The sequence below is a fragment of the Triplophysa dalaica genome, chromosome 7, assembly GCF_015846415.1.
Source record: "Triplophysa dalaica isolate WHDGS20190420 chromosome 7, ASM1584641v1, whole genome shotgun sequence".
Lineage (NCBI taxonomy): Eukaryota > Metazoa > Chordata > Actinopteri > Cypriniformes > Nemacheilidae > Triplophysa > Triplophysa dalaica.
Genome location: NC_079548.1, coordinates 16,771,792 through 16,791,678, shown reverse-complemented (window position 1 = coordinate 16,791,678; position 19,887 = coordinate 16,771,792). Strand labels below are relative to the sequence as shown.

General features: G+C 40.1%; 1 protein-coding gene across 2 annotated transcripts; it reads left to right on the top strand.

Moving 5' to 3' along the window:
- On the top strand, positions 1-18,020 carry rnf216 (ring finger protein 216). Of its 2 annotated transcripts, none has more exons than XM_056753088.1 (17): positions 1-119; positions 922-1,066; positions 1,160-1,290; positions 1,376-1,966; positions 2,068-2,144; positions 2,364-2,466; positions 2,599-2,760; positions 3,204-3,318; positions 3,396-3,535; positions 3,650-3,700; positions 3,887-4,024; positions 4,438-4,586; positions 5,242-5,320; positions 13,228-13,325; positions 14,772-14,994; positions 17,328-17,403; positions 17,480-18,020. In XM_056753088.1, the coding sequence occupies exons 2-17, from the start codon at positions 1,000-1,002 to the stop codon at positions 17,767-17,769; spliced, it is 2,490 nt and encodes an 829-aa protein (XP_056609066.1). In that variant the 5' UTR covers positions 1-119; positions 922-999; the 3' UTR covers positions 17,770-18,020. The 2 variants fall into 2 exon arrangements, with proteins under 2 accessions (XP_056609066.1, XP_056609068.1); XM_056753090.1 differs by having other exon boundaries at positions 83-119; positions 957-1,066.
- Positions 18,021-19,887: the final 1,867 nt, after the last annotated feature.

Below are 19,887 nucleotides of genomic sequence, written 5' to 3'. Positions count from 1 at the left end.
GCGCTCCACCCACAGCAGGACGCACTTACGTCTGACGTCACACTGTGGCTTGTTTTGGCCGTTTGTTTCGATATCCGGCGATCAAGCGCTGTCGATGTGCTGGACATTGTGATTTAGAGGTACGTGTAATCCGTTAAACAGTCTTTATCGCCTGTAGTCCATTCTGGTGGCTTTACATCCTCGTCACGAAGTTACGATGAAATGCCGAGGCGAGCGTACAAATCTGTCTTGTTTAAGTCATGTCAGCTGGCACGGAATGTTAACGCCAACCAGCTAGCTGAGCTTGGCTAGGAGACTTTAGCAAGTGCATATTTGTTTGTTTCGTTCGTTTTCCTTCATTAACTAGTTGTTTGGCAATGTTCACGTGACCGTCCTTTTCTAAATCAAAGGGGAGGCGAATGCTCGGAACGTCAACAGACTTTACAGGCACTGCTTTGCATAGACAGTAAGTGTTTTGGAATTGGGAGACTGTGTCTCAAAATGTCTCTGAGGGGTCAGTATGCTCGAAACGTCCGATTTGAGAGAAAAAAACTCGTGGACATAAATCATACGATGTCTGCTTGACGAACAATTGATTGACAGCACTCGTTTTCAAGACACGTAACGTAAACGTTACAGAGATTCGTCTCGTGCAACTCATTGATCTGTGCGTCAACTTTTTGCGTCGATCGTCATTCATGACTACGTACAAGATCGCCACTGTAATTTGTCTAACTAAGGTGCTTTCGCAACCACATTCGTGTCCTATGAAATAGGAAATGCGATTTTATTCTGAGTGTTTCTGCAGCTCCTGGTGCGCTAGCAACACCAAGATCATAGGTCCTTAGGGACGCACGTGCTGGTTAAATGCACATCGTCGGACCTAAGTCAGCGTTTTATATTTGTAATAAATACATTACAATGATACGTGTCTGATTTCAGGATCCTGTGTGTGCATGGGTGTTTGTGTGTGGAAGTGTGAGAGAAGGTGGAAACCTCAGGGAGCCTGTGTGTCTTATCATGGCTGACGGATCCAGCGATGATGACGTCATCCACCTGGCTAGTTTCAACACCCATCGCAGTCAAGGTGATGTTCTTGTGTCCGCCTGTTGAGCTTGAGCCTTTTTTGTCATCTGACCAGTTCTGGTGTTGTCCTGACTGTTTGTATGTGCTTTGTCAGGTAAGAGAGCTAAGAAGAGGATGTACATAACCATATCGTCTGACTCTGAAGATGAACCAGTCAGATTCGTACCAAACACCCCTGTCGTGGTCAGGGATGATGATGAGGAAGACGATGTGAGCATCTTGGAGGTAACTGGCTTTTGCGTAACTGTCCATAAGTTGTGTTGAAAAGAGTCGCCCAAGATTAAGTTTTATATTGATTTGACAATCACAGCCCTTACCTCATCGCGAACTCATCCGGCCTGCTGCAATGTGGGGCGCAAATACCTTCCCGAACCAGGCATACGGATCCAACGGACATCCCACCACTGAACACTCCCATCAATCTTCTGTAGCCACTGCACATTCTACTTTAGGAAAGCAAGCCATAGGTGTCTTAACTACGGACCCGAATTCTGTGCCCTCAACATCTAGAGAATGTGCCTTGCACAGACCTCCATTGCCTGTTAGGAACTCGCTGCCCCCTCATACGGACTCCTCATCCACTGCTCGCTTGGAAAATCAGGCCCACTCTATTTTAATTCAGCCCACCCCCGAATCAGGTCAAACAGACTCGGCCCACAGAATTAATGTGGTCATCCGGCAGAGAACCGAGAAGCACACTAAGAGGCCTCTGACGCCGCAGGTGGCTGCGCTGGTGGAGATCAAACCTGAACAAGAGCAACAACGGCCTGTGACTACCGTTTCTCCCGCACATCTCCTTGCTCCAACTGAGAACGAAAGGCCTGGACCTTCAGTGCCTAGAGAGCCCCCAGAATATCAGGCCCCTGAGCAGACAAGCCTCGAAACCCTCGTGAAAGGAGTGGTACGTTTTCCTATCAGCACCTCACATGAGGTCACGGTGTCCTAGTGATCTCACCGTTCATTTAAACCAGAGTTTGTTTTTGTTTTGCCTCATATTTCTAGGTGGACCTTTTCCCAGATGTTCAGGAAGCATATGTAGCAGAACTGATAGAGAGAGGCGACCTGAAAGATTTAAATGTGTAAGACCAACTTTTTTTCCACATTCATTTGTCGCCTAAAAACATTGCTCAGACTGATGACTGATGATGCTCCGCATGCTCTTGTTATAAATTTATTAACATGTTTTAAATGCCTTTTTCTTGGTTAATTAAAAAAAGAGAATAGGAAATTACATAGGCCTGGGATTTGAACCCAGAACGTCGTTCTCATTAATGAGACATTGTTCTTTTTTTTTACAGAATATGCAATATCTTATTGGAAAATCCTGATTATCCGAAAAAAGCGAACTCAGTTTTGACACAAAGCAGTGTTCTCCTTGAGACTTGTGACTCTGAGACGCAGGTTTGCACATTTTTATTTACAGACTTTGAAAAGCGATATATAGAGTCAAAGGAATATCAACTATTTAGATTGTGTAAAAAAATCTAAAAGTATATTATATCATATTCAACTTACTTTTTATATTTTGTGCAGGAAAGTGAAAACTATTTTGATTATTCCAAACTGAAGCCTATTGGCTCAGAAATTGTATTGCTAGCTGCCGATTTGCTGATGGGTGACTTCAAAATGTTGAGCTGTCAGGATATCAAATGGGCCCTGAATTGCCTGAAAGGACACTATGCAATCACACGAAAGGTGCTTTATAGATGCTGTTATTCTTGTTTGTTTTAAATCTTCATTCTTCCATCTGAAGTGGTTAAAACTACATTCAATACCATTAGTGTCATCTTGTGGTGGTTAAGTGTTGATGAAGCTTATTGATGTCCATTGGGGTGATAGTCCAATATATTATGCTTGTCAGATTAACCAGCCAATAAAAAGGCCAAATAGCAAAGCCATCCTGTGTCTCCCATACCAAGGTAATAAGTGAAGCTGCAAATCTTATCTTTTAACCTCGAGTACACACACACTAGGTGACATTCATTTCATTGTAACGTTCTTGATTATGTCTTACTTGCTATTGCAAAAGTATGGGGATCATGATGGCCATGCTTTCTGGATACCATCGCAAGTTAGAGTAATAGCAGAAATAACATTATTTCTTAATGTTAAAGTAACAGTTTGGGTGTTTCTTGAAGGCCTTATTCGATGCCCTCAAGACGTGGCGGGAGAACTCCACTGACCCTTCAGGAAAGAAGAAGAAACGCAAAGAGCCAAATGAACGCCCCTTCATAGTCTTCAAGTTTGAGCATGGTGATGTGTCTGTCTACTTTGTATGATTGAAAATTTCGAGGGCTTTCACTTTTTAATGTTTGACTCATTTTTCTCAGGTTCCTTTAAACTGGAGAGAAAGATGTACTTCTTAGAGAAGAACCGACGATGGAGCCGAGGTAACGACACCTCCACGCTGGAAGCATCTCTCTTGAAAGAGCTCCAGTTCTATGAGCAGAAAGCCAAGGAGATGGCTGAGGTACCTCCCATCTTGTTTCGTCCTGAAATAACCCGATATGTGTTGTGTGATGAATTGAGCTGTCAGATTTGTAATTGTTCGATAATTGCACGGTTCTTTCATTTCCACTGTAAGCATGAAGACTTCCTCTTGGCTTTGCAAGTGAATGAGGAGCAGTATCAAAAGGTGGGTGTGAAGAACCAGTACATATGTACACGCACCACATTGATGAGAAACAAATAGTACTCTGAATTGCTTGAATAAATCGGATTGGATTTTGAGAGACTTCTCCTGTATTGCATACTGTATTATAACTGATGGCACGAACAGCCCACAGTTACATCGTGACCTTTTTCTGGCCCGTGCTTTTAGGATGGACAGTTGATCGAGTGCGGATGCTGCTGTGGAGAGTTTGCCTTCGAGGAAATGACACAGTGTACGGATGGCCATCTTTTCTGCAAAGAATGCCTGGTCAAGTATGCACAGGAGGCTGTTTTTGGCTCAGGACGGGTAAGCCCATCCCCAAGGATATATACAGGGTTCGAGTTTGACCATGTGAGAGTTGAATTATTGATCTGAGACTGTATGAGACTTTTTTGAGTACTGAAATCAGAATACATAAGTCGCTTCTCGCCTGTATCACAGGAAATGTTTCGTAATTTTAGGCAGCCTGTGATAATAAAAACATCTGGCTCTGGTTTCAAGGTGCTTCCCAGTTTCCATCACATCTTTCTTTCATTTTCATTCTGGATGCATTCACTTTCATTTAGGATGGAATGTTATTCAAGTGATTCGTCACTCTAGACGGTTACTGATGTGTCGGTTCTATACACAAGCACTCAATAAATTGTTATTTAGAATAAAACTAGTTATTGTAGAAACTACTGAGTTGTGAGTAAGTGGTTCTTTATGCTTGTGTGCAGTCAGAGTTGAGCTGTATGGATGGGAGCTGCACTTGTTCCTTTCCCACCAGTGAACTGGAGAAAGTTCTGCCTGAAAACATCCTCTGCAAATATTACGAGCGTCAGGCGGAAGAGGCTATAGCAGCCACTTGTGCTGATGAACTAGTCAGGTCAGTTTGTGCAATAATTCACCTGAGAAACATGTATTATAGTAAAGACCATGTATGTACACAATTTGTATGACTTCTCTGGTTGCTTGAAACTCAAATGCCGGCTTTACAGAATTTTTTAGAAATGTTGAAATTCCATAGATATAATAAAAATGATTTTCTAATGTACTTTTACTAAAACATCACCTCTGAAAGGTAAAGTTTGTTGTTTTCATGCTACTAGCATCACTATCAGAATTTCAAAAATAATTTAACATCAGCCATTGGTCGGACAAGCAGATAATCCCGCCCTAAACCTTGGTGATTGGTTGAAGAAGTGGGCTGGTCAGGACGTTCGAACAAACGCAGCAATGTTTGGAGAGCACAACAGAAGCACATTGTTTACACCTCAGGGGAATCCATGTCTCTGCAATTGAAGCTGGGATACCCAAAAGTATTTTAATGTTGAAAAATTGATACTACTTAGCAGAAAAGGCCTGAGGAGTTAGAGGAAGAATGAAAAATACTTATGAAAAAGTAAATGATGACTTTCAGCAAACCTCAACAAACATTATTATTTGACCTTGGGTGATAACATTTAGAAGGATGTAAAACTTTATACATTTAATACAATCCCTGTGGCTCATTACATTGTTTTGCACACTTTCTTTTCAAGGTGTCCGTTTTGTAATTTCCCAGCACTTTTGGACAAGGACATCTCTCTGTTCAGTTGCCCAAATCCTCGCTGCAGAAAGGTTAGTTTGTGTGCCTGCGTGTGCACATGTGAGTGTGTGTGATTTATTAATCAAAAAAATACTTTTTCTGTGATGGCTCTATAATTTGCTCCAATACTGTTCACTATCTATCAGTCCCAAGCGGTCACTTGGTGGCGCCACTGGCCCATGCAAAGTTTCATTGGTCCGTGGTTTGGAGTGTATGAATCGTGTTTGTGAATGTGGAACTAATGGTATTTTTTACTGGCAGAATTCTCCCTGCTGAAATTAGTTTGGTCAGGGAAAGAACAGAGACACGCATTCATCATGTTCTGCTATAAATATGCGCTACGCTGAACCTCCAAACAGAGCTTAAGGGTTCAAGAGTTCAACCAAATGCATCAGTATTCCAGTATATCACTCCTACAATGTTTGGTAAGCGATAATAGGGGAAATGTGAATTATAACCTTGGGATTTGAGTCACATAACACAGCTTGTTTGTGTCAGGCGAGGTCTCTGCCTGTTTTCAGTCACAAGCGTTGATTTTTATTGTGCCCTGAGCATTTTTTTGCTTTTCATTGACCCTGTTGTCTTATCAGTGGAGGAGGATGATGTTGTGTTCAGCCGGGAGGAATGTATCGGCCAGTGTCAAGAAACAGGGCCGTGTCTTTCTGTCTTGTCAGTCAGTCTGTGTGCTAGTGAGTCACAGCTGACAAGCAGAACATGTCAAAAACAATAAACTGCTACTTTTTCATCCAGGCTGAGAGGAATGCTGGAGCGTCTGCTATTTGTCAAGACTACCTTTGCATTTGGATGTCACTAGTCTGTATTAGTTACTAAATTTAACATGTGGGAGACTGCGGTTATACGTTTCTTTCAAACATCAAGAGTCTGTATGAACGCGTGCATTGTAAAGTCAATTTTCTGTCGTTTCATAGCATGGTAACATTTTCTAGATTCATTTTTTGTTAAACTATCTCTTAAAAGGTTACTATAACCATTGAATAAAGTTTAGTCTGCAAATTAAGTTATACTCTGATATCTATTTACCAGTTTACTCTTACAAACCAAAATCTTGAGTATCTTTGGATTTGATTCCATCAGTTTCGCAGACTAATAACTAACAATATTTCTACTCCTGTCATGGTAAACTGCTGTGCACCTTTGCTCAAGATAGTTGAACCATATCAGACAATGAGAATGGAATTCGGGTTTTCAAAGGCTCTTGACATTTTTGTGTGCTTTATCTTTAAGAAGGTCAGTGAGGGGGCTGTACCTCCTGAGAATGAAACATTAGTTGCTTCTTAATTCCCATACTTGTATGCTTTGCTGATCATAAAGCACATGCTTTTAGTACTGCTGTATAAGGACATGCATTGGGAAACGGCCGTGTCATGTCAGGATCTAACAAAATATTTTACTCCTTGTTTTATTTGGGCTGTCAAATGATTTAATCGCATGATCCAGAATTAAAGGGGTGATATGACGCGGCTAAAACAAATATTATCGTTTGTTTTAGATGTAATGCAATGTGTATATACTATTTAAGGATCAAGAACTCTGCATTTTCCTCATACCGTGTATGTTTGTATCTCCTCTTTGCCCTGAAAAGCGAGGTGTGTTATGATTGTCCAGTTAACCACTGCGTAGTGATTGGTTGAAAAATGCAAGCGTGTGACGGAAATGTATTTTCTCTTACCATATTTGGAATATCAGGTTCATATCTATGAAATATTTACATGTATTTATTTATATTTACCTATAATGAAAAAAATATATAAATTATTGTTAATTAAATTTTTCTTAAATATATGCATGGATGTGTTTGTGTGTATAAATACAAAATTTATATCCACAGTACTACGCAGACATATTATGTAAACACATTCTTTTATTGTGGATGCGATTCATCGTTTGACAGACTGATTTGTATATGTTTTATTTGCATGTTGAATTAAAAATCAAAGATTTGTTTTATCCGAAGATTCAGTAGGTACTAGAAAACCGTACGGTGGTTTAATTTTTGCAGTTTGGAGTCTGTAATATCTTCAACCTGGTACAGTGGAGGCTTATGTTTTTTCAACCTTAACTAGTTTGTCCTCTGTGTGGCACTGTTGCTCTTTGTCTGTGAAGTATTTTACTGTGCCACACATCTGCTGCTGAGCCAAACCCCACCTCACGCTTCTGCGGCAGGGGTGGGAGAGGGGGCAGGGGAAGCCGCTCATACAGCCACATCTTTGGCCTTTTTCTCTGCACCGCTGATAGATTCAGTGTGCCATCGTGCATGGCCTCCATTTTCCCCTCCTTATAAATCTAACTTCTGGCAGTCACAGGACCGGATGGGGAAAATTAAGAACAGCCATGTATAGTTTGATTTCATAACGTGACCCACTTTCACTTCCTCTTTCTGGCTCTCGGTATGGCATTCCTGTGAAGGTGGAGAGCAGAGTTCTCGTGCACAATGGTGCTTGATTTGGCCAGTTTATTGAGCACTTTGAAAGTGCTCTTGTCTTTTTAATAAATTGATTGTATAGATAATTGTTGTCAAATTTACAAAAACCTAGTGGTGATGCATCTTTATACACTAGGAAGACAATGTTATGTAGGGGTGTGGCCTAGTGGTTAAGCTTTTGAGCTGCAACTGAAAGGTTGTAGGTTTGAATAATGGAATGCTATTAATGATCCATAGGTAGCAATTGTAAGCTTAAAGGGATAGGCCACCCAAAAATGAAAATTCTGTCATCATTTTCTCACCCACAAGTTGTTCCAAACCTTTAATTTCTATGTTCTATTAAACACAAAAGATATTTTGAAGAATGTGGAATATGAAGCAGCTACTATAGTACTTTTTCCCCCCTACTATGGAAGTCAATGGTGCCCCAGAACTGTTTCGTTGCCAACATTCTTCCAAATATCTTCGTGTTTAGCAGAACAACAAAATTTATTATCAACTTGAGGGCGAGTAGATGATGTGTATTGTGGTTTGAGCCATGCCCTGCACGAAACATTAATAATCCTGTTGTGTTTGCAGCTGTCCAACCCACATTTGTCTATGACTGCTGTGGAAAACTCTGGAATCCTAACGCCCCATAAATGACTCCAATACTCAAGTTTCTCTCTCGATGACCCAGTGTCTGATATGTGGTTCAGGCTCCAGGGGTTGAGGAGACTGTTCTGTCTCCTTTACTCCAATCTTTTCCCTCGGTGAAGATGAAGGTTATATAACTGACACAGTTTTCCCCTTACTGCCTCTTTGGCCCCGCCCCTCATAGCAATGTCAGGACTCTTATTGGGTGGAAGCAAATCCCTCAAATTTGAAATGTGGTACAGTCGATGTTTGACCTAGATTGTTTTTCATAGATTTGCGCATATTAAAGAAATTTCCACAGTGATTGAATGCATTAGGGTGGATGTAACATACAGATTTGAAGGGCCAACTTTTCCATCTCTGTGTACGGACTTGTTGGATCCTTGAAAAACTAACTGATTTACTCTGAGAGATGGCAACAGCTGCAGCGTGTATGTCATTGCTCATGTTTTGCACGCATGAGGAAGCGTTTTGTTCAGTATTCAGTACATTCTCAGGAATAGGTTATTTCCTTTTGTTTGTACCTGTCATGCAGCCCTGTGCCTGTTCCATTGAACTGAAACTAAAAAGGTATTGTTTCGAGCTCCAGTTCAGACCTGTTGCATAATCAACTGTATTTGTGTTTAAAGGGAGTTGTTTTTGTTGCGTGCCACTTTATCTGAGCCGCATGAGCCAGGCCATCGACAGTTTGATAAAAAGCACCTTTGTTTTATAGCTTCAAGAAATCCAGCCCTGGCCTAGGGATGTTTGCACACGTTGTGGGTGTGTCGCTCTCTTCCTGAGGCTGTGATCCTCCAGAACATGCATCCCCCCAATCAGATGCTCTGCAAATCTTTTCTTCTGCCTTATAAGGCCAGCTTTTGCTGCAGCCTCCTGCGGGCCGGTTCAGGAGAGAAGCAGATGTCGCAACTATTTTCATTTAGTAACAAGTTTGTTCTGTTTTGTTTTAGATAGCTTTGCCGCATCAATGTATGGTGAACGCTTGAAAAGTTTATGGTTTGGTTAAGTGGATTAGATGCGTTTGTCTGGTCATTTAACTCGACTATTTTTGATGTAACTGTGAAGCAGAATTTGTGTCAAAATAATCGAGCTTTTAGAAAACCAAGCACAAGCAAGTCTTATGAGGACAACCCTTAAAGGGACAGTTCCTCCATAAATTTCTGTGTTTGGTTGAACACAGAGAAAGATATTTGGACGAATGCTTGTATCCAAGCAGTTCTTGGACCCCATTGACTACCCTAGTAGGACAAATGACAATGGAAATCAAAAGTGCCTTAGAACTGTTTGCTTTCCTACATTCTTCCAAACATCTTCTTTTGTATTCAAAAAAATGTATTTTTCCACCTGTGTAGTCAATGGGGTTACAAGCATTCTTCCAAATATTTTTCTCTGTGTTCATCAGAACCATTGCTTTACAAAATCTGTCCAGATGGTGTCTGTGGTTAATATGAGCATAAATTAATTTCATACGATTCCCAAGGACTGGTTGTTCAGAAAACCAGGAAGCCAAAAATGTAATAAAAATACTCTTGGCGCCTCTATTTCATAGCACAGAGACTGGTGGAATCTCAAGTAAGGGAATGTTGTCAAAAAAATAAACACATCCGACTGCTCAGTCCAGATAAAACTAGCCTGACTACCTCCAGCTATGGTTTCGGGTTATAAGGTTTCTGTGTAAATGAGAGATATGCACATAGCAATTAACAGGAAATGGAGGGGTGCAGGTTTTGGCCATTCAGATTTAGATTACGAGAAGATGTGGGCCGACCGCAATTGTCACCCTGGGCTTGTTCTATCGAGATAAAGACTTGCTGTTGGGACCGTTTTCCTCTTGTCACAAAAGTTGTTTTTCCAGTTTGTTATTGTACTCTGTTCAGTATGCTCGATGACAACTATTATTTATGCCTTTATTACACAGAACAAGCCTTTACACCGGTGCAGGCGTACGGTATACATCCTGTGTGGGTAGAAGGTTTCTGTGGCTAGTGTGCAAACAGTATTTTGTGTGATAAAAACCTTGTAAGTCATATTTCTTTTGTGCCATTAGATGCACCTCGTTGCGATGCTATCTGTGATTTAGCTGTCAACTTGTATATAGGATATGTTCTTGAAGGTCAACCAGGATCTGCGATGGGTCCCAGAAGCTGAAGCACAAAAACATGTCTATTTTACTGAGTGTTCATTTAAGATCTTAAAATTGAACGGCTCAGAACATTAAAGAATGATGTTAATACATTTCTTTGGTTGTATGTTATCTTTAAATCAAATGTTTGCTTGCTTTCAATGGAATCGTAGTTGTTTGCTAACACGTGGATAAAAAATGTTGCAAAATAGGGAAAACCTGTAAAGATATGAGGCTGACTCCACCCTGTTTCACAGCGAGATCTCTGGTGAGATCTCTAGTGATCAGGAAGTGTCAGCCTGGCCATGCAAGGTATGTTTGGTACCAGGAAGCACAGTTTCAAGTGATGATGTAAGCGTGATGTCACCGCTGTATTTTTAGTCACGTATATAACAGAAGTTAGCAGTGTGTGTTGTGTTTAGGGAGTGTAGAGTCGCCTTTACAGAGAGCCGCAGTCACTTCCTGTTCACTGGTTTTCTGTGTATTAATGCCAATAGCTCAATTACGGGTGTCAATACCAGGACAAATCTAAGTTTTTACTTAAAATGCTGTTTTAAGATATTTCAATTCTGCTTCATTTAAAAAAAAAAGACATTTTATGTAAAAAACTGTGAAAATGCTTTCAAACATTAAACTAAGGATATTGTGACATAAGAATGTAAATTGTAAGTCATGCTGGTTATGTTTGTTGAAATCAGGAAGTTTTTTTGAACTTCACCCTCTATGTTATTCTGTTTTTTTCCACTAGAGGGTGATGCATCATTACTGTAATGCTTTTGGTAACACCTCCCACGTCTCCACGCCTTACACCGCATGGCCAGTTGTCTTCCCTGGCATTCATTTTTCATGGTTTCCAGCTTTTTCAAAAGTAATAAATAATATTTCAAATGTTTACAACATGCAGCCTGAGGCAGATTTTTATAAATATGTTATCCTGGCCTATGTTTATGAGAATGATTGTTGTTTTGTTAGTTTTGCATGCTACATGTCTGTTTCCTGGCCAGGATGACACCCAGGGGCGAGGTGCTATTGTTCTTTAGGCCTTCTGCCTGACACCAAGTTATCATTTATCAGCTGTCACTTCCATTAATATTCACCATTAGCTTTAATTATTTATGTGAATGTTATTTACCATGGGGACTGTTGCCAGGCAACAATAGGTTATGGGATTAGAGAGCTCTCTGTGGGTAGTGGCCACATGTGCTCCGTCTCCATCGGTGGATCTTACATTGGGTGTTTGGTTTGGAGAGTGTCGACTTTGTGAAGCTGCTGCCATTTTGCTTCTCCTTGAACTCATGAATATTGTTTTTTAAAATGCAAGTCATCTGACATAAAAACAGATTTTTAGGGCAAGTAAATTAAGAGCTAAAGGTCGAAACTGTCGAGGGGTGCGAGACCACAGAAATTGTAGCTGTCTGTATGCATGTGAAATGCGTAGGCGCTTACATGGTCTTAGCGTAGCCAACTTCACGCTTTCAATTTGGGGGTTTAGCTGCATGTCGGACTCGGATGTCCTTTGCAGTCAGCTGAAAGGCAAAGCATTGTGGGCAGACATGGCTAAAATGAAACAGATGAAAACCTGTTCCTAGGCAACCAGACGGGTGATAAGTCGCATCTGAAGAGGAGGGCAGGGAGGCGTGCACTCTCCGTCTGTAGATTATCAGAGCTGTGTGCCATGTCTAAAAATATTCATTATAGACAATATATACGTATAACGGTTCTCTAGTCTGGTCATTCACTGAAGACATTCATATTTAAGGCCATTGATCTGTATTTATTAGTGTTGCCTGCAATGATCAGGATCACATCTTAGTTTGTGCTTGCCCTGCTGCTTTAAATTACAAATATCATTATTATTTATCAGCTGTTTGCCACTGAAACCAAGGTTGTTTTAGTTTACTAAAATTAAAGCTTTGAAAATGTTTATGGAAATGAAATAAAAAATGGTCTAAAAATTCTTGTAAAAACTTTAACTTAAAATGTATATGTTGCATCAGAGGTAAACTGAAAAACTGAAATAAGGCACTAAAATTATAATAATAAACCAAATTTAAAACAAAATAAATGAATCTTACATAGCAACATAATAAATATAAAAATAATAATATGACAAAAATAATACATTTCTGCAAATAAAAGATTATTTCAAATATAAAAAAACTAAAAACAACTATATATAATAACTCACTAAAACAAAATATCTTCCTGCAATGTTTTTTGGGCCATATTTTTGTAGGATTTAATGGTGTTTTATTGGTTCCCCTCCACCAGATAACATCCCTTTAACTGAACCTGACACATTACCAGGAGAGACCCACAAAGACCTTTTTAGTGTCCATTTAATTCCTATTGCTACTTTAATTTCCCTTAGATCTTCTATAATACATTTTTAGTTTTTTCAGCTTTTTTTATTTTGTTTTTCTGTGCAATTATAAATGTATATCAGCAACAGAATGTAGTGTGGGGTTTATTTTTATAAAATTTGTAAATTGTGACCCTATCTGTGAAATGTTGGCTTGTCACATCATGTCATGATAAAAATAAGAGTAAAAGAAGAACTGTCCACCTTTGTTCAAGAAACAGTACCCGAATTCTCATTTATAAGATAAATACCGAAATGTAAATGTAAAACAATACAGAGTTTGATGAATGAATTGTATCACAGGTGTTTCTCTTTCCACTATTTTGTTTAAGTTGTGATCAATAACACAGATGCTCTTTTGTGTTTCCTTCCTTAGGAGAGTTGCAGGAAGTGCCATGTAGTGTGGAAGGAGCACGCAGGAAAGACCTGTGAGCAGGTGCTGGAGAGAGACGAGATCCGGCTGCGGGTGGCCTTGTAAGTGCCTGTCTGATAACTCTTAGTGTTAATAATTCATCTGTGTAGTGTTGAGGGTACTCACTAGTGTAGTGAACCCACCTGGGAGATCATTAGTATCCATGTGCTGAGTCAGCTGCTTCCCCATGGTTCTCGAAAACACACCGTATTTGACTGTTTCCCCCGAGAATTCTGTTTGCAAATAAACGTGAAGCAGAGCCGTCCCTGTGCGCAGGAGGTCTACATGAGTGAGTGCGTTGAAGCATGGGTGCCTGAATAAACTGATTCAGTTGGAAAACAGCCTATTGCGATTGGTCAGTGGCCGCATTGGACGGGATTTGATATCTTGGTTTCCTTCCTGTCATTGGATGAGGCATACACAATGATCAAAGACTGTGTATCCTGTTTACCTCCAAACCTTTTCTCCAATCTGCATTTATAGCGACAGGAAAACGACCGAAACCGAGATTAAACTAAACGTGACTTTACAAAGGCCACATGTGCTTTTACATTGGCATGATTCTGTAGTTTTAGTGTTTAAGATGAGCTTTCTATACATAAGACGAAAATATCTACAAAGCATAATAACTCATACATAGCTAACTAAATAAACCCAAATGAATGTTTTATTTGATCAACATTTTTTCTTGACACCAGGTATAAATAACTTTCATTACAGAAGCTTTAATATGTCCAGAGATCACAAATATTGGGCAAAACAGACAATTGTCTGTCAAATAATTGTGGAATTTACAGAAATGTGTTTCTTTTATCATTATATTTTGCATGACATTTTGGATAACTGGGAGCCGCAGAGATGACGTATTTTTGTATGCAATCCCTGGTTGTGAGTTAGCATTTTAGGACTTCCGGTCCCATCGCTCCAAAGTCCATGGGTTTTAAGTAAATCTCCCAAAATAAGGTCTTCGGTAAACAAAACCTCCAAATATTTTCGTGTTTTATTCTATGACATAAAACTCACCAATTATAACCAGCTTGTGATTTTTTTTTTTAGAGCCTTATTGTTTCTTTAAAACGGCGGTTGCTAACAAGTTGCTAAACGCAACTACTTCCTTTGGCAGGGACGTTAGACGTCATGGTGCATATAAAGCTCACAAATAATGCAACATGGGCACAAATCTCTTAAAACGTAGAGGTGGATTCATTCACGGAGTATTTACTTACAAGGGAACACATTTTAAACAAAGTTTGAAAGAGTTGTCGGGGGCTTGGTGGTGACGTTGATATCGTAGTGTTAAGTGTAGTCTGTTTAAAAATAATGCATAGGCTTTCGGTCGTGGGAACAAGCGCAGCGCTTACTTCTGGGTAAAAATACATCACCTTATGAATAGGAGTTTATGACGTTAACAAAAATATATATGATAACATTTTGTCACTACCTGCCTTTTCAGCAGCCTTTGTGTCAAGAGAATTCCTCAAACTAACAACAGTCATTTGTTTGTGCAGCGAGGAGAAGATGACCGCCGCCCGCGTCAGGAAGTGCCACAAGTGTTCCACAGGTCTGGTCAAATCCGAGGGCTGCAACCGAATGTCTTGTCGCTGCGGCGCTTTCATGTGCTACCTCTGCCGGGAGCCTATCAACGGCTACAACCACTTCTGCCAGCACGCTCGCTCGCCTGGTGCTCCCTGCCGACACTGCAAGAAGTGTTCACTGTGGACGGACCCCACGGTAAACGCTCACACCCACACCAGACCCGGACGGTTTATACTTAAGTGCCCTCTCCTTTCGGTCGAGTTTTGTCATGCTTTGAATAAGTGTGAGGTCATCTTTGAAATGCTGCCATTAATGGGACCCTTCCAAGCATCTGCTCTGGGTTTACAACAGGATTAGTCTTCCAGCATTTGTCTAAAACCTGTTCACTGGCCATAGGGTATTTAGCTCTTGGGTAAACTTTCCTGCTGCCATTCACCCCCTGCTCCCTTCGGCTTCATTTTATAAAAACATATTGTGACAGGTCTAGGGGTCGTTCATTGTAAGAGTCATTTGAACGTAAAATAAACACTAATGAGGTATTGAGGTATGTATGGTGTTTGTTACAATTGTGTGTCAACGGTGTATATATTGGGCTCTTTAGAGTTTGACTTACCGCTGATACTTCAGAGGAGCACTCTTGTCATGCGTGTTTAGGTTAGCAGTGATGAGAGAAGTGTGCCACATAAATACTGCAGTTACCAGAGTACATGACTGTGCATTAGCCTTAAGCTATAGTGTAGATTGTTCCCACTTTTTCAGCACTCTTAATATTTGCTGTGGATTTTAGGGATAATTTACAACACACCCTTATGTTTTTTTACAGAGCATCAAGAACAGGTTTTCATAGCCCTCATTGACAGATTGAAGTTATTATTTAAGAACTGTTTATTTATCATAGATAGATTAACAGAAGTTTAACACTTAATTTTATTATCTCTTTAGGTAATTGAACTATGAATAAACATTCAAGCCTTATCGGTTTCTTTTTCTCCTCTGCAACGTGTCATTTTTTTGGGTAACAGGTTGTGCAGGACTTGTAGCTTGCTGACACTATTTTTGTTGCTCTTACATGCATGAACGTTTCTGTTTGAGAACAGCTGAAAGTGCAAAGCGCTCAATGTCATTGCAAACACCTGCAACTTTGTGCTTAGTTTTTCTCTTCCTGTAGACACATTAAAGTTAGTAAACTAGGATGTATAGTTCACCCATGATAGAAAATTCAATGATTTAGTCATCAGTTGTTGCCCTAATGCCATCTCGGATGAACAATTTCATTATAAAACGGAGTTATTTTGTTGTCCTATACAGAACTTGAAGCTCCGAAAAGCACTTGCTGTATAGTACATCCACCATTCGAGCAATCCAGATGACTCCAGTGGGTTAATGTTTTCTAAAGAAACCAACAAAACGAAAGAAAGAAACTGCATATATGGTGACACATCACTGTCTAACTTAAAATCTCACTGGTTCCGGCACGACTTATGATTAAATATTATGATATCTAGTCACGAGCACATAAGTGCAAATGAGATGTAATGTTACGAATGTTCCGACATGTTTGAATTTAATGGTGATGTGCGTTTATTTAGCTGAATAAGTAAACATTACTCATTTTTATTGCATTAAAGGAGCAATGGGAAGGTTTAAGAGATGTCCAGTGGTGAGGTTGTGTATGCCCCCCCCCCTTTCGAAGTACAATGGTGGCTGGCACAGGACAAAGATGTCGTGACGTTTTTTAGCTACATTGCCGAAGGAGAAAACATATATACGAAACGCACTCTGTAGATCAGTTTGTCCGTTTAGGGCTACTGTAAAAACAACATGGTTTATTCCGTAAAAGGGGACACGCGGTGTACGTAGATAGAAATAGTTCATTCTAAGGTAATAAAAACATAATGCTATATTGTGTATGGTCTTTATACACCTCTGAAGACATAGTTGTGGATATTAAATTGCATTTCTGGCAATAGATCCTTCAAAAATGTACACACAGCACCTTTAATAATGGCCTTTATGGTAGATTAATGGCTAATTCCTTATCAGTTAGTAATAAATTAAATCTTACGATTACGATAATAGGAATAAGATCTAAACTATCTGTAAGCAATGAGCAGGAGTGGGAAAATTTTTTGTGTGTTCTAGTAATTATGCAATAAAGGCATTTGAAGCTGTGTTCTTGTGTGAGAAGCTCAGTCAGGGTGCAGTCCTGCTGTCTGCCTGGGGCTACAATTACCCCTCCATTCAGAGCCACTGTCTAATCACCCGGCACTGTATGACCGTTTCAAATGCTGACTGGTAAAGTTGAGCTGTTTTGTGTTTCACCATGGAAGTGGACACCCATCAGATTTGTATGATGCTATTATTTGGCCAGACTGTGGTTACGACTTGGGTCTTGGCATAATATTTTGGCCGGCAGCATTTGCAAACTTTCACACATGAAGGAACGGTAATCCTTTTTTTTGCCATTTTTGAAAACTTTTCTGTTCGCTTTTCCATCCCTCTCACTTTTTCTCTTCTTTATTCAACAGCAAGACGATGAGCGAATAATTCAGGAGATCCAGAAAAAGGGTGAAGCAGAGTTAAATAAGAAGAACAATCAGTCAGGTCAGTGCTCTTCATCTTCAGTACGTCACCTAAAACAGAGGTGAACTCTAATTTTTGTAATATTTCTGTCATTTAGAAACTACAGGGAAGAGAGTGGGCCCGCCCCCGGAGCCAATCCCAGCGAAGCGGCCCCGTGTCGGTCCGCAGGCCCCCAATGGAGTTCCTCAGGCAGTACGCGCCCCGCTGCTCATCCCCCAGGTCATGTTACCTGGACCACAGCGTCTCTTTCTCCAGCCCATTCCGGCTCCCTACGTGCCCCCATTACCCAACCTTCCTCATGTGAACTACAACCCACGTAACCTGAACTTTGACTTCAACATGCCTATGCACTATGGTCCACATAATCGTTTCTTCAGACCTCTTTGAGGACACCACGGTACAAAGAGCCACACTCAAAACTGACGAATTCCAGACTTGTGTCTTAAGCTGTTAGCCCTGTTTTTTCTACGAATTTTGTTACGGGAAGCAAACTGTTTTTCTGGAGGGCTCAAGAATGCAGCAGAGTGCCTGCTGGATAGGACCCTTCTGTTCAAACTGTTTTTTGAATGAATGTCAGAGTGAATAATACAAACTGATTCTGTTCGTTTTCAGTTAAATAAAACAAAACTGGTTGGAAATGTTGACCGTTTGTTAAATCAAATAGACAGGTTTGTTCACTTTTGGAAATGCAAATGCATCATGGAGGGAAGTACATAGAGAAATAGGTGAGTGAAGGTAAGTGTCAGGAAAATATTCAAATCTGTTACACTGTCCACTATATTCCAACATGTTGAAATCAAGTTGAAATCTTCATAGAATGTTCGTCACTTGTTTACACCAAAATTGTTTAATTTATTGTTTCTGTTTAATGTTTACAGTTAAAAAGTTTTTTATCTACAGCATATCCAGACAAATATATTTTTGAGTTTTTGAGTGGAAAATTTTATCTGTATTTCTAAGAAATAGATTTGAATAATAATATGTGTTACACAGAGCTGAGAGCTTTACACACTTGGCTGAGAGGATTACTATAATGTCGATTTTGAAACATATACTGTATGTAATGATAGCTTTAGCTAATGGAGTTCTGGGTACAGGGTCTGTGTCGCCTGCTTATCAGTTGCTGATCAAATATCTATAATGGGTGACTATGGCAGAATTCAGTAATATCAGAAGCGTTTCAAAGTCTAAAAGACTAAACGTTAGATTTTGTGTGTTGGTTGATATGGCAGTCATCTGGATACCAACACACAACAACAGTGTGGTTAAGGCATCACACAATAGTCTTTGCTTAGCGAATGCCGTATTTGGTCGATTTATTTATTTCGCGAATTTATTTATTTTGCAAATGTAAGTGTCCAATAACAAGGTATACAGAGAAATATACCATTTACCAGCCAATCGCAATATTAAAGGCCTCCAAGAAAGACTAGCTTTGTTTAGTCAGTTAGTTGCTATTAGGCTTGTACGCAATTTTTAAGTTTTTACTCATTGCATTTTTTATAAAATCATAAAAATAACGGAGTCCAGCTTTAAGCTGTCAAAAGGTCTCACCTCTTATTAGTGTGAACAGAGGCCAGTAATGCCTGCAGAGTGGGTTGTTTATTGTGCAACAGGCCCTGTGTTGTATTGCGTGACCTGTCTTTTGGAGCGACTGCAGTGCATTGTGAGTCTCCTGGCCGTGTCTGTGGTCCTGCAGAGAGCAGTCGTCTCTTGCCGGAAGCTCCAACAAAGACCCATTGCTGTTGCCCACTATTGGAGCCTTGTAATCCACATTTCTACCCCGAAGGTCCAGTTCTCCACCCTGCTGGCACCGGACCCTCTGCCCAAGGCTATTTTCAGCCCTTTTTTTAACTCTCCTATACTACATAATGACTGTAAAGAGTGTTGGGATGTTACCGAAGCCCTTTTTTTAAGAAATGTAAGAGGGTGGTGTTTTGTTAAAGGCACGGTACAATAAACTAATAGGAGACCATCATTTCTCAATTATCTAATAATCAATAGTCTGAAAACAAGATGTAAGCCAGCTCTCACTCTAAGAGACTTTCAATTTTTACAAGATTTTCTGGTGAACGGCTGCTTTACCAAAACAATCCCCAAAAGATAACTCCAAGAAGTGATTGTGGGGATACACACAGGTTTACACACCTGACACTCAACGAGATGTCTCAGTTTGACATTGTAACCTCTTAATGGCCTGACAGATGGAAGGGTTGGTTAGGCCTGTGGGCCTACAGGTGTGAAGGTTTGACCCTGGCAGCTTGCTCACATTGTACCCACAGCTAAGAGGTTTCTGAAACTGGATCTGTGCCTCTGAAGCTTCTTGCCTCATGAAATCAACAGACTAGATGATGCGTGGAGGTCTTGGACCCACATTCCTGTTAATCATAAATCCTGCAGTCATTTATGTGGCCAATGAAACTAGTTTTTTGTATTTACATGATGTGGCCTTTATATTTCTCTTGTGCTTCCTTTCTTTTGTATTTGCTAGTATTAATCAACTCC

Bases quoted from the DNA above. Each gene is read 5' to 3' on its own strand.
- rnf216 (XM_056753088.1), top strand. From the start codon at position 1,000: ATGGCTGACGGATCCAGCGATGATGACGTCATCCACCTGGCTAGTTTC. The intron at 2,761-3,203 runs GTGCTTTATAGA...TGTTTCTTGAAG, and splicing joins ACTATGCAATCACACGAAAG to GCCTTATTCGATGCCCTCAA. The intron at 17,404-17,479 runs GTCAGTGCTCTT...TCTGTCATTTAG, and splicing joins TAAGAAGAACAATCAGTCAG to AAACTACAGGGAAGAGAGTG.